Source organism: Protobothrops mucrosquamatus, unplaced genomic scaffold, assembly GCF_001527695.2.
Source record: "Protobothrops mucrosquamatus isolate PMUCROS unplaced genomic scaffold, P.Mucros_1.0 scaffold4, whole genome shotgun sequence".
Lineage (NCBI taxonomy): Eukaryota > Metazoa > Chordata > Lepidosauria > Squamata > Viperidae > Protobothrops > Protobothrops mucrosquamatus.
The window spans coordinates 1,496,232-1,509,199 of record NW_015386391.1 but is presented as its reverse complement, the minus strand read 5'-3'; the positions used below and the strand labels follow the sequence as shown (position 1 = coordinate 1,509,199).

Here is a 12,968-nt window from a genome sequence, read left to right as displayed (position 1 = left end):
AGTTGGTCCACAAGTCATAAAAGAGCCAAGGTTGCCTACCCCTGGTCTAGGATAGTCAGTTTCCCAACTGGAACTATGATTAGGTCTTTGAATTTGTTGTGAAATTAAAGTTTTCATTATATATTCTGGCTGCTACCTGATATTATGATTGATATTAGATTTCATACATTTCTTCCCTAGCATAATTTTAGCCATGGTGATGGGTCTTAGAACCAGAAAGAAACCCTCAATGGCCCATTTAAATGACCAGTGTGGCCGGTGATTAATTATAGATTTTATAGTTTTCTGCCTGGCATTATTTTAGTCATGGTGATGGTTCTTAGAAACAGAAAGAAACCCTCATTGGCCCTTTTAAATGACCAGTGTGTGGCCAGTGCTTGGTAATAGATTTTATAATGGTGATGGTTCTTAGAACCAGAAAGAAAACCTTAATGGCCCTTTTAAATGACCAATATGGCCAGTGCTTGGCAATAGATTTTATAGTTTTCTGCCTGGCATAATTTAGCCATGGTGATGGTTCTTAGAACCAGAAAGAAACCCTCATTGGCCCTTTTAAATGTCCAGTGTGTGGCCAGTGCTTGGTAATAGATTTTATAGTTTCCTGCCTGGCGTAAATTTAGCCATGGCGATGGTTCTTAGAACCAGAAAGAAAACTTCATTGGCCCTTTTAAATGACCAGTGTGTGGCCAGTGCTTGGTAATAGATTTTATAGTTTTCTGCCTGGCGTACATTTAGCCATGGCGATTGTTCTTAGACCCAGAAAGCAAACCTTAACGGCCCTTTTTAATGTTAGCTGTGGCCGTTGATCTATAAAAGAGGTTAGGGCTTTCTAGCTTTGCAGACTAAGCGGAGGAAGAATTGCACACCTGCTGCCAAAAGTTCCTCGAAAGAGACAAGGCTTGCTGGGCACGACTGAGGAAGAAACAAAAGCAAAAGAAGAAAGAAGAGAGCATGAAAATTCTCCAGCTCAAGCCCTGTTAGCCTTCGACTGTGATGTGGCCTCCTACGATGTGAGGTAAGTTTAGCTGAGTCTTGAATTCTTCAAAGTTTTAGGATATGGAGGGAGGTGGATGTCTTCCACTACTGATGGTCCTTCCTAGGTAAATAACACCTGAAATTGAGATATTAGTAAACACTGCGTACTGTGCATTCTTAGGAGTAAAACTCCAACGGCATCTGAAGTAATGTTAGGGGTTTTTTTTTATCACAAAGGCCTGTACTCTGCACCACCTTAGAAGACAGAAGACTCAGTTGTCAACATGCAGCGTCGAAGGAAGGAGGAATGGAAGGCAAGAATATGATCTCCATCAAGAATGCTACTTCACCAAGTCAATCACAACTGACCTTTAGATAATAGATTTTAGACCATTCTTGCCTGCTGTAAGTTTAGCCATAGCGATGGTTAGTAGAACCAAAACACCCTCCTCAATGGCCCTTTTTAATCCTACGTGTGGCTGTTGATCGATAATAGATTTTATAGTTTTCTGCCTGGCGTAAATTTAGCCATGGCGATGGGTCTTAGAACCAGAAAGAAAACCTCATTGGCCCTTTTAAATGACCAGTGTGGCCAGTGCTTCATAATAGATTTTATAGTTTTCTGCCTGGCATAACCTAGCCATGGCAAGGGTTCTTAGAACCAGAAATAAAAACTCATTGGCCCTTTTAAATGTCCAGTGTGTGGCCAGTGCTTGGTAATAGATTTTATAGTTTCCTGCCTGGCGTAAATTTAGCCATGGCAAGGGTTCTTAGAACCAGAAAGAAAACCTCACTGGCCCTTTTAAATGTCCAGTGTGGCCAGTACTTCGTAATAGATTTTATAGTTTTCTGCCTGGCGTCAATTTAGCCATGGCGATGGTTCTTAGACCCAGAAAGCAAACCTCAACGGCCCTTTTTAATGCTAGGTGTGTCCGTTGATGTATAGAATATTTTGCAGTCTTTGAGGTTGAGGGGAGGAACAATGGCACACCTGCTGCCAAAGGTTCCTCGAAAGAGACAAGACTTGCTGGGCACGGCAGAGGAAGAAACAAAAGGAAAGAAGATGTCTCCAGCTCAAGCCCTGTTAGCCTTCGGCTGAGATGTGGCCTCCTACGCTGTGAGGTAACTTTAGCCGAATCTTGTATTCTTCAAAGTTTTAGGATATGGAGGGAGGTGGATGTCTTCCAATACTTCCCTTATGCCTAGATAAGTATAACACCTGTGTCTGAGGACATAGTAACCACTGTGTACTGTGCATTCTTAGGAGTAAACCTCCAATGGCATCTGAAGTAATGTTAGGGTTTTTTTTTATCACAAAGGCCTGTACTCTGCACCACCTTAGAAGACAGAAGAGTCAGTCGTCAACCTGCAGCGTCGAAGGAAGAAGGAGGAATGGAAGGCAAGAATGAATATGATCTCCATCAAGAATGCTACTTCACCAAGTCAATCACAACTGACTTTTAGAAGAATCGCTGAAGCTGTAAGAGACTTTCATTAACACATCACACTACACATTTTAATGCTATCTGTTGCTATTGGTAGATAATATCAAATTTCACATATGACCAATGATGATCATTCTCAGTGCAGTCTGTGAAACAAGTGAGTCAAAAGAGATGCACTATTCCTGATTCCACCTGCGCACATATCTGACCCTCCTGTTTAGGCATGGACCCTTGGCACTCCATCAACTCACCTGTGCTCATGCCACAGGGGTTCTCCTCCAGTTTGACACTCAGCTGGGGATCCTCAGAGACTGGGAGAGGCTTCCAGCCGGGGGCTGTCGTCTCCTCTAGTGTGATTCGCCCTGGCTGCTCACTCAGGGACCGAAAGGGTCTCCCAGTGCGACCCCAGAGAGTCTTCCAGTGTGAGTCTCACAGAGTGTCTGCTCAGGGGCCGAATGAGCCTGGGAGCCGACTGGCCACCTCCTCATTCAGGGCGAGTGTCCCAGAGTGGTAACTCAGGGGCTGAAATACCTCCCCCCCCTCAGGAGCGAAATGGGATCTTTAGGCACGGGCCCTTGGCCACACCTGCTTCGCCCTATGCCACTCGCCTCAGCCATTTACAGGCAGTTTTCCTCCTCCACTGCCCTCCCCCAGCCAGTCACCCACGACCAATGGGCCCAGCTGAATGTTGCACAAACCCTCTTAATTATACTTTTTAAAAAAATGCTTAAAACACCTCTTGGCACCATCTGTAGACAACCATCACCTCAAGAAGAAACAAAAGCATTGTGCGGTAGGAGGTAACTCACCAATTCAAGCACTAACCAAAATAACTTATAATTTATAATAATTTATACCACTAACCAACCTTTCTGTGGGTTAGGGCACAGGTGGAGAGAATGACCCGGTTGGGAAGATTTTACAAGCCGAATTCTCCTTTCTAAACCTTCAGGAATGGCTCTGAGGGACGTGAGATCGATCCATGTTGGAAAAGACTTCATCAAAGGATGAAGCATTTATGTACAACTGTAGCAGAGATTTTGATATATTTTAGAGTAACATTTTATATTGATCATTATTATAGCAGCACAGGGCACTTATTAGTAATTCAGGGATTGACCACTTCAATATATAAGGGCTTTCCCTTATCTTTTTTCCTTGGGGTTTCTTCCCTAATCCTTTCCCTATTTATTAGGATTTGCTAATCCTATTTTTCTTTATTGTCTTAACAAAATAAACTTGAAGATTTTTAATTGCACGTGTGCTTTACCCCCATTTTATTCTTGTAAGTTGTCAATAAAAGTGTTAAAAAAGGACAAACCACAGCTCAGCCACGCTTAAGCACATTGCAGGAGGCATTGTTCGCTCATCAGCGTTGTCAGGCTTCCTCACGGGTTGTTAGCTATGATTTGAGAAGGCGAAGCCTGCTAGTGAGGCTGTACACGTGTGAACCAAGCCACTGGGGTCACGACTTCGGACGGGGTGTGACTCCAGCCTTTCTGGCCATCGCACCTTTCAGGTAGGCTACCTGCCCTTCTTCTTTAATTGAGCTGAACCGCTTTCGCAGAAGAGCGCGAAAAACGACAACTACGCCATTCGACTCGCAGCATTGTTTCAAAGGAAAAAAGACCCGCGCTAAACGCTGCAAGGAGGATTTGAACCCGCCACCTAAAACGGGCCAAAAAGAATAATAATAATAAAAAAAAAAAGACCAGGGAAAAAGAACGTTCCCGGACCGCTCCCGCTTAAAGCGCTCCGCCGATTGGCTCATCGGAGCGGAGTGTCGGTAGAAGGCAGCGAATCAGCGCCTCCTCTCCCGGCTCGGCCAAACGCGGCGGAGGGAAAAGGTGGAGCCAGTGTGACGCCGACAGCGGATTCGTCTCTTTCTCTTTACACACCCGCCCCGCAGGGAGAGGAGGGGCGGGGCCGAGGATCCCGCCTGAGCCGCATCGAGCGGCCGTCGCGCAGGCGCAGGAGTGCCGAGGGGCCTACTCTCCTTCGCCTCTCCTTCCCGACCGCTACTGCCACCGCCTTGGCAACCGCCGTCACCGCGCAGGCGCGGGCGGGCGGGCGCGCGCACTTCCTCCCCCCCCCCGTCCGCCTTCCCTCAGAGAGCCGCCGGGCGGGCCAGGCCGGGCCGCGGCCACGAAGAGGCAGGGCGCTGCTGCCGCCCCGTGATTCCCCCGGCATGGGGCGCCGTCGGCGCCGGGGCTGCCGACTCCCGCTGCACCGCCCCGGCCCGCGCCCACGGAGCCAGTAGCCGGAGCGGCCGGGGGAGGCGGCCTGAGGCCTTCGTCGGGCCCCGCCGCCGCCGCGCCCCGCCGCCCCGCCGGGCATGAGCCGGAGCAGGGCCGGCGGCCTTCCTCCTCCTCGCTGAGCGCCGCCCTCGCCATGGCCCAGGCCGAGAAGATGGAGCTGGACCTGGAGCTGCCCCAGGCCGGGAGCGGCGGCGACGGCGGCGGCCTGAGGCGCTCCAACAGCGCGCCGCTCATCCACGGCCTCAGGTGACTGCCGGACCCATCCGCCCCCGCCGCCGGAGCGAGCGAGGGGGAGGAGGCAGAGCCGGGCAGGATGGGCCCTGCAGTCCAGGCGGAGGGAGCTGAGCCGGCCGCCCTCTTGGCAGCTGAGCGGACTACAAGGCCCATGGTGCCCAGCCGTGCCGGGTTGAGGCAGGAGGGGCGTCTCTTCCAGCGGTCGCCAGGCTGGAGGAGGCCGCCCTGGATGGGGAGGCTCGGGCGGCTGGGTCTGTCGAGACGGAGACATTTTAAAAGGTGTTTTGGGGCCTTGCCAGGGGCCTGCAGGGGTGCCGAGAAGGCTGACCTGGAGATGAACCGGCCGTTTGGCAGCTCCCAGCCTTTTCTGGCCATCGCCTCCCCCCCCCCCCCCCCCCCCGTTCCGTGCACACCTGCCCCAGGAATTCAGTGCAATGAATGCAGCGAAAACAACGCAATGAAATCTTAGGAAAGGCGGATTTACGGTGACCACACAAGGAAACGTTTTTCATGCCTCACCTGGGTGGTGTCTGCACCTCCCCAAAGGAAGTGCGAGTGGCAAACTGCAAAGAGCAAAAGACAAAAACCAATAATGATGATGGTGATGATGTATAATTAAAGCAGCGAGGTGTTTCATTATCAGAGGGCATGTTGAGGTGGCCTAGGTTGGCCTAGATCAGTGTTTCTCAACCTCAGCAACTTTGAGAGGTGTGGATTTCAACTCCTCCCAGAATTCCCCGGCCAGAGTGACCTAAATTGTTCCAATCTTCAGATTTGCAATGGAAGTTACCAAGATGTGAATCTCCCCCCCCCCCCCCCCCGTGCAGAACCACAGAACCAACCAGCTCTTTTGAGTATCTGCTCAGGAGTTAGGAGAAGGCAATGACAGGAATATAACCTACACATTCATGGCAGTGACAGTTTACATGGCACCCTACAGAACAGTTCTAGCCAAAAGGACAAGTGTCTCTTACAGCACTTAAGGTGTGTAGTAGAGAAAGGCTATGGACTGGAGAAGGATGGAAGGTAGATTAATTGTGAAAAAACAAGAGAGAAAAACCATTGCAGAGTTGTAACAATTCTTTATTTCTTTCAGTGATAATTCGCAGGTTTTCCAGCCTTATGTCTTACGAACACGCAGGAATAGCACAACAGTTATGAACCGACACAGCATGGTGAGTGCATGGGAGGCACAAAAAGATTTTAGCTTCTATAAATTGAGAAGATAGTTGGAACTGAAGGACACCCCCCCCCCATGTGTCAAGGCAAGTGAAGATCATACTGAAGGCTTTCTGAAGCCACACTGCCATATTGAAGCCACACTTTAGTGGCTGGTTTGGTTTGATCCCATAAGAGGCAGCAGCTAAATAATGCAAGGATCAGTTTTGCAGATGGGAGTCCCCTGGAAGGCTGCTGGGCTGCTGAAGGAGGAATTAGGTAGCTGAAGGGGTGGGAATGAAGCCAAGGCAGCAGCTTTGCCATGGGCATAGCAACCTCTCAGTCTTCCTGGAGACTGAGAAATCGGCCTGTGGATGTATTTGTGAATGTGCGCATACATGCACTGGGAAATGCAGGATGGGCAAGCACATGAACCTCTTAAAGGCACATCATGACCAGGAGGGAAGAGGACCTAGAATGGAGTTGTCGGCTACATCCTGAGCAGGTGCCCTTCCCAAAGGCTGAAAAATCCAGAGTGTACAATTTATTTGTAGTTTGGGTTAGGTTCAACAGCATCAAAAATCCCCCCCCCCCCGATTTTAAAATATATAGTTAACTCTGCAGCTGTGCTTTATTAAAATACACATTTTTAACTACAAAATAGTTAAAATACACAGAGTAATACGCTTTAGTTTGTAATGCACTGGTCATTTTGGAATATGGTTCTGCATGAGGGAAACTGTTATTCTTCTTCCTTCCAAGGAGAATGGGTATTCCTTCAGTGCTATAACATGAGGAGCTTTCAGGGCTGCCTGCCTTGAAGCACGGGCTGGGCAGTAGTATGTTTCTCCAACATGAAAATAATGCTCCTGAAAGGAAGCAGGTTTTGTTTTCTTGGGCTTTTTATTTTTGCTGACTTTTGAAATGATTGTATTTTTTCCAGCTGATATCATCATCTCCAATCCGTATCCCTAGTAGTCGACTCCATCAAATCAGAAGGGTAAGTGAATAAAACAGGTTCCTTTCTTCCATAAAAAGAACATATCTTGGGTTTCTCTGCAGATTCCTTTTTAACTGTTTCAAAACCTAGCTGGCATGACGACATTTTTGGCAACCTAAATTGAACATCATACTTACTCAAAATGTTCTCACTGTTAGAGCTTTCTTTTGTGAAAGCACAAAAGACTGCAGGCGTCTCCAGCCTTGGCAACTTTAGGACTTGTGGACTTCAACTGGTGAAATTGAAGTCCACAAGTTGTAAAGTTGCCAAGGTTGGAGAGCCCTGCAGTCTAGATGCAAACGCAGCTGCCAGATACACTTAACGTTGTGAGTGCAGGCAGGCAGTGCTCTGTAGAAGGAATATTCTCCCACGCAAACTACGATTCAGCTGACCCTGTTGCTCCTTTCCACTCTTAACGACACCGATATAAAGTGCCAGTCAATTTAGGCAGAAAAGAGATTAATTCTTCCTCTCCCCCAGGAGGAAGGAGTGGACCTGATGAACAGAGAAGCCGCCCATGAAAGGTAAGTGTGGTTCAGACGCTCTCTAGAAGTAGCCTCTCTCCTCCTGCTGTCGCACTGATGACCCTTTTTGTGTTTTAGGGAAGTGCAAACAGCAATGCAGATAAGCCAGTCATGGGAAGAAAGCTTGAGCCTGGTAATCTCTTTACAGATGTTTAATATTTTAATTCCACTCCTTCACTTAACCAGTGAATGCAAGGAGCAAGAGCAGAGGTAGCTTAAGGGGAGTGGCCGGTTCGCCACTTGGCTTTTCCTTAGAGCGGCTCAGCTTCTCTGGCTGCCACCTTCCACGTAAGCCATAGGTGGGATGCTTTTGTGTTCTCAGAGCGACAACGACTTGGACAAATCTGAAAAATCATCCTCTCCAAAGAGAATAGACTTCATTCCTGTTTCTCCAGCCCCTTCACCCACCAGAGGTATAGGAAAGGTAGGTCAGAGAGATCTGGAGTAGGGGCCACAGGGTGTCTGAATTGCCCAGTGGGTGAAGCAGAACTAAAGAGAATCGCTTGATTCCTGAGGCCACCTGTAGCACCCTGTCCTGCTTTTGTCACTTCCTCCTCCCCTCGTGTCCACAAATCACACCGATGAATTTCTCATTTTTTGTCCTTTCAAATCCCATGGAAATCATCTGCTTTTCCTTCCTAGCAATGCTTCTCACCCTCTCTGCAAATGTTTGTGAGCAGCAATGGATTGCCTCCGAGCCCTATTCCTAGTCCCACGAGGAGATTTTCAAAGTAAGTCGATGTGTTTGAAGTATCGAGGCCTTCTTAAAAATAACAGTTCCACTGCTGTAATAGTTCCTGAGGAAGGATCCGCCCAAGAATGGAGCTAACATTGGCCAGTGCTCCAAGCATTGAGAACGTCTTAAAATGGATTCTGGCTGGATGCTTCCCTCTGCGGAGGTTGTGTGGATGTCCTCAGATTATACAGTATCTGTAGCTCCTGGCCCTCCGTTCCATGGACTTGCTTTTAGCCACCGTGACATTCCTTGAAATGAGAGCGAGTGCAGTTAAACAACTCTTTGTACAAGGCTACAACTTGCTGTGACTACGAGTTCACAAGGACATCTGTCTCTGTTGAAACCACCTGTTTAGTTTCTGTAGCCTATAGGAAGATTAGCTTGGGTTAGTTGATTATCCAAAGGCCAGAATCTTTCAGAACAGCCACAGATTTTCTGGCCTTTTGTCTCTAGTGAACTGTTAAACTATATATTGAGTGCTTGATACAATGTTGATCTTGAAATAAAGTAGGGATAGTATAAAATATAGTATTTTAATACTATTATGCAGGGCTTTTTTTCTCGGAGAAAAGGTGGCGGAACTCAAACCTGGCCACGCCCTCATCAAACCCTAGGACCGCCCCTTTAGAGAACAGGATGCAAGTAAAATTTGGGAGGGGCTATTTCCGGTGCGGCCGGCCCGGAAAAAGGTGCCGGAACGCGGTTCCGCCGCGTTCCGGCTGAAAAAAAGCCCTGCTATTATGTGTAGACATCTCACTTGTCAGAAAAGCTTGCAAAATGGTTCATAAACTATGCTGCTAGTTTTTGTTTGGTAAGTGCCAAAATGGTGTCTCAGGCAGTTGCCATGCCCAGTTGGCAGGTAGAACTAACAGGACAGGAATAGATGATGAACGTTACACATCATATCTCTAAAAGGCTCCTGAATGGGGTAAGATAAGAGTACAGGAAGGTAGAAATCTGCAAAATCTAGCTTTACTTTTTTAAGAATTAAACTCGGTCAGGTATCTAACTTGTGAAACTTTAGATACATTAAATGCCTCTTAATCTTAAACTCTTCCTTGGCTCCTCTGTATGTCCTCTACAAGAAATCTTGTCCCTGTTCAGATTGGTTGCTTCCAAATGTACTACAACTCCCAGAATCCTTTGGTTACATTAGCTTTTAAAGCTGACAGAAAGTAGGGATGTTCTATTTCTGAAGCTAATACATAATTATAATCTTAACAGACATTGATTTTAAAATAATTCAGGGGTGTGTTTCCTTACAATATTCAGAGTCCTCAACATCCTAGAAAGATAATTCTCCAACTTTGATTTTAGCAGGAGGAGTCAGAGTCCAATCAACTGTATCAGGCCCAGTGTTCTTGGTCCTGTTAAAAGGAAAGGTATGTGATGCTTCCAGAATATTGTCAAGTACATCAGCTATTAGACAGCACAAGGATCTTCCCTCAACTTGTCATTGCTATATATTTGGGAGAGAGCATCTTTTATCGGTCACTTCCTCCTGGAGGAGTAATCTCAATTTACAGAGAACTGTGTAAGTTCTTGGATACAGGCTGTTGTATTTGTGAGCGCTAAGAATGGTCTCCCTCTATTTCTGCGTGATGGAAGTGTCTCATTCTTCTACGTTCTAAGGAGAATGCCTATTCCTTCGGCGCTATAAAATAAGTTGAGATTTCAGGGCCACCAGCCTTGGAGTAGAGGCTGAATGGTAGTATATTTCTCCTACATAAAAACACAGAGTCTTGAATTTTGCTGCTGTTTTACATGATCGCTAGCTGACCCCAGTATGGCTACGAAAGCAGCCTTCTATAAATCTGCTCAGCAACAAGCCAGAAGCCGAAAAAGTCTTGGAACTTGGTCTTGGATCACACAAAACAAGATTTCTGAGTGAGGGAGATGGTCTCTCTCTCTGTGTGTTTCTAATCAGAGGGTAGAACCTTCTTTATCCTCTTCTGCTTGATGAAGGGGGGAAAAGCCCTGCAAAAGTGGCATGTGAAATGGGGATGTTGCTGGAAGTTATAAGAGAATTCCTTTGGAAGAGAAGGAAGGGTTAACCTCTCTCCTTTTGAAAAAGAGACATGTACTCCGGGTAGTTTGCCACGGCTTATTTTTCAGGAGGAGACTTGGGGGGACACCTCCTACCTGCTAGATGTCAGGAATAAGGCACCCTTTATGTGTTCATCGCACAACTCTTTTAGTTCGCTTCGTTCTTACAAAGCTTTGATTTTCTGGGCCCTGCTGGTTGCCTCTGTCTCCCATGGCAAAGTATATCTGTCCAAAGTAGATGACGGGACTGCCTCACTTAAAAAGCTTGCTTTTCAGATTTAATAAGAACGGCTTGATTCCCACAGGTGAAATGGAAACCGAAAGCCAGCCAAAGAGACTTTTCCAAGGAACCACAAACATGCTTTCTCCTGATGTCACCCACCTGACTGACCTCAGCTCATGGTAAATTGTTCCAGCAGAAAAGTTTGCTTAGAATATGCTGCCTTTTTGTGAATGGGCTGCCGAGGCAGTTGCGGCCTCTGCTCCTCACGGTTTCATACGGGGTGCATAATTTTAATGACCCGTACTAAGAAATTCATGGATCAAGCAAGCAAAGCGAGTCTGAGATTTAAGAAAGGGCTTACAAAGTGTTGGTCAGATGTTTGCTTCCAGGACAGAAGTTCGGAAAGTGGGACACGCTCTTGTCTGACCCTCTGAAAAGCTACTGCTGGTCAGCGGCTCTGTGTGGGCAAAGTGTTGAGTGGGCGTTTTTTGGAGTTCTGCCTTTTTGCTCTCCGTTACGGCGCGTTAGATTCCCACTAGGCTCCTCCTCAAGCAAGCAGGAAGGAGAAAATGAATCCGACAGCTGGAGAAGTTTAGGGTTGCCAGTTGAAGAAGCTAGACTTGTAAATCACAAAACCAATCTTAATTCTGGTCGGTCGGTCGGTCACACAGGGCTGGGGTTTCAGTGTCTCCCTCACGTGCGAACCTTTTGCAGTGAAACCATTCACCCCGTGGGGCCGAGGTGACCGGCTGGAGCGCCTGAACGGATTAAATGCTTAAGAAGCCGTTCAGTCAAACTTGTTTGAGCAAAGGAAAAGATGAGTTGCTGGTGCATAAAGTGAAGACAGGGTTTGTGCCTGTCACATTCAGGAAAGAAGTCTAGATTGAAAAGGGACACATCTGATTTTTCCCACTCTGGTCAGTTCTTGACTCTGAATAAAAAAAAGAGGCAAACTCAGCATCCTTTGCAGGTGGCAAGCATGAAAATCACTCGAGTGACGCGAGTTACGAGATAAAATAATATTTCGTGTAATATTCCTCCCTCCATTTAACTCTCCAGTCTGGGACTGCAGGCATCCCTGGCAATTATTCTCCTTCAGGATATTGTTTAAGGGCCATTCTGCAAAACGGCAGTTGCCCCATCCTTTTTTCCAAGGTCTACCTGAATAAAACGTGTGCTATTTCCTATTCCTCCCCAGTTTGTCTTCGGAGATCCTGGATGGGAGCACCAGCAGCGTCAGCTCTTCCTCCGATTCCTTGGCCAAAGGCGGCAGCACCACCACGGAATCACCCCTCGCATGCTCCAACTCCTGCTCTTCCTTCCTCTTGATGGACGACCTTTCCCCCAAGTGACTTTTCCCAGGGGTCAATGGCTGCCCGCTCTGCCCTCTCGCTCTGCATACATGCTGAGAAAATCCACGGGAAATAAATCCTCCAGGACCTGAGGATTTAAGTACTGAGTGGAAATATTAATGCGACTTTTAATTCTTGGCAACTTCTTCAAGTGGTTTTGATGATCTTTCTCTTTAAACCAACACGTCAAGCCCTTGAGATAGGTCTTTTGGCTGTCTGGTTTTGCAGCTTTTTTTTTTTTTTAAACCGAACCCATTATTTTACCTGTATCTGTTGAGATCATTACTATCTTTGCTTTCAAAGAAACTGCAATGCTTTTTAGAATTTTTCAGACAAGCACCTAATTTATATTAGTGTGAAAATGGTAGGCGGGAAAACCTTTCGCTGTTGCTATCATGGTCGTGGGTTCTGGAGGCAAAGGATGGTAGTGAGAGAATTGTTAGAAAACTGTCCTTGTTCAACGTGCTTTTTTAAAGGAATAACCTAGATTGCTCTAGAAATTCATTTAAGGAAAAAAAAATGAACTGCTTCTGCTGAACAGTGGCACATTCTGGGCCTCTTCCCCTCTCCCCTCCATTCACAATGCTCCTAAATAATTATTTTATGGTAGGAACTTCTTTATATCTCAGTTGCATCTTCTACTTTTTCATTTCCAGAGAAGAGGAAGAGGTTGCAAACTGCCCTTTGTGGTTCGACCAGCGGCTGCCATCACCTCGGGAGCCAGAACACTTTGCGAAGGCTGGCTCCGTTGCAGCTGAATATCCGTAGCAGACGGAGGAGGTTTAACTCATCTGCTGTTTCTGGGGTTGTACAGAGATGGCTGCCAAGGCTGCAGGGATGACCAGTTGCAAAAAATATTTTGAGGGGAAGGGGCAAGGGGCAATGGTTTCGGCTATCACGCAGAATATGTCAAATAGTCGGTGTCTCCCGTGGCACTGAGCAACGTTTGTGCCTTAGGAGACCTAGTAGAAGAATGGAAGAATGTAAGCAGAGGACCTGGGTGGAGGGGAAAGGCTT

General features: G+C 47.0%; 1 protein-coding gene and 2 non-coding genes across 3 annotated transcripts; all 3 read left to right on the top strand.

Moving 5' to 3' along the window:
* Positions 1–6,028: 6,028 nt before the first annotated feature.
* FAM122B (family with sequence similarity 122B) lies at positions 6,029–12,468 on the top strand. The gene is made up of 9 exons (XM_015832461.2): positions 6,029–6,087; positions 7,014–7,070; positions 7,551–7,594; positions 7,673–7,727; positions 7,917–8,018; positions 8,237–8,325; positions 9,648–9,712; positions 10,682–10,778; positions 11,798–12,468. Exons 1-9 carry the CDS (start codon positions 6,070–6,072, stop codon positions 11,949–11,951), a joined length of 681 nt encoding a protein of 226 aa, XP_015687947.1. The 5' UTR covers positions 6,029–6,069; the 3' UTR covers positions 11,952–12,468.
* On the top strand, positions 6,796–6,928 carry LOC114922198. The gene has a single exon (XR_003810344.1). It is a non-coding gene; the product is annotated as a small nucleolar RNA U109 (small nucleolar RNA).
* Positions 9,925–10,060, top strand: LOC114922197. The gene has a single exon (XR_003810343.1). It is a non-coding gene; the product is annotated as a small nucleolar RNA U109 (small nucleolar RNA).
* Positions 12,469–12,968: the final 500 nt, after the last annotated feature.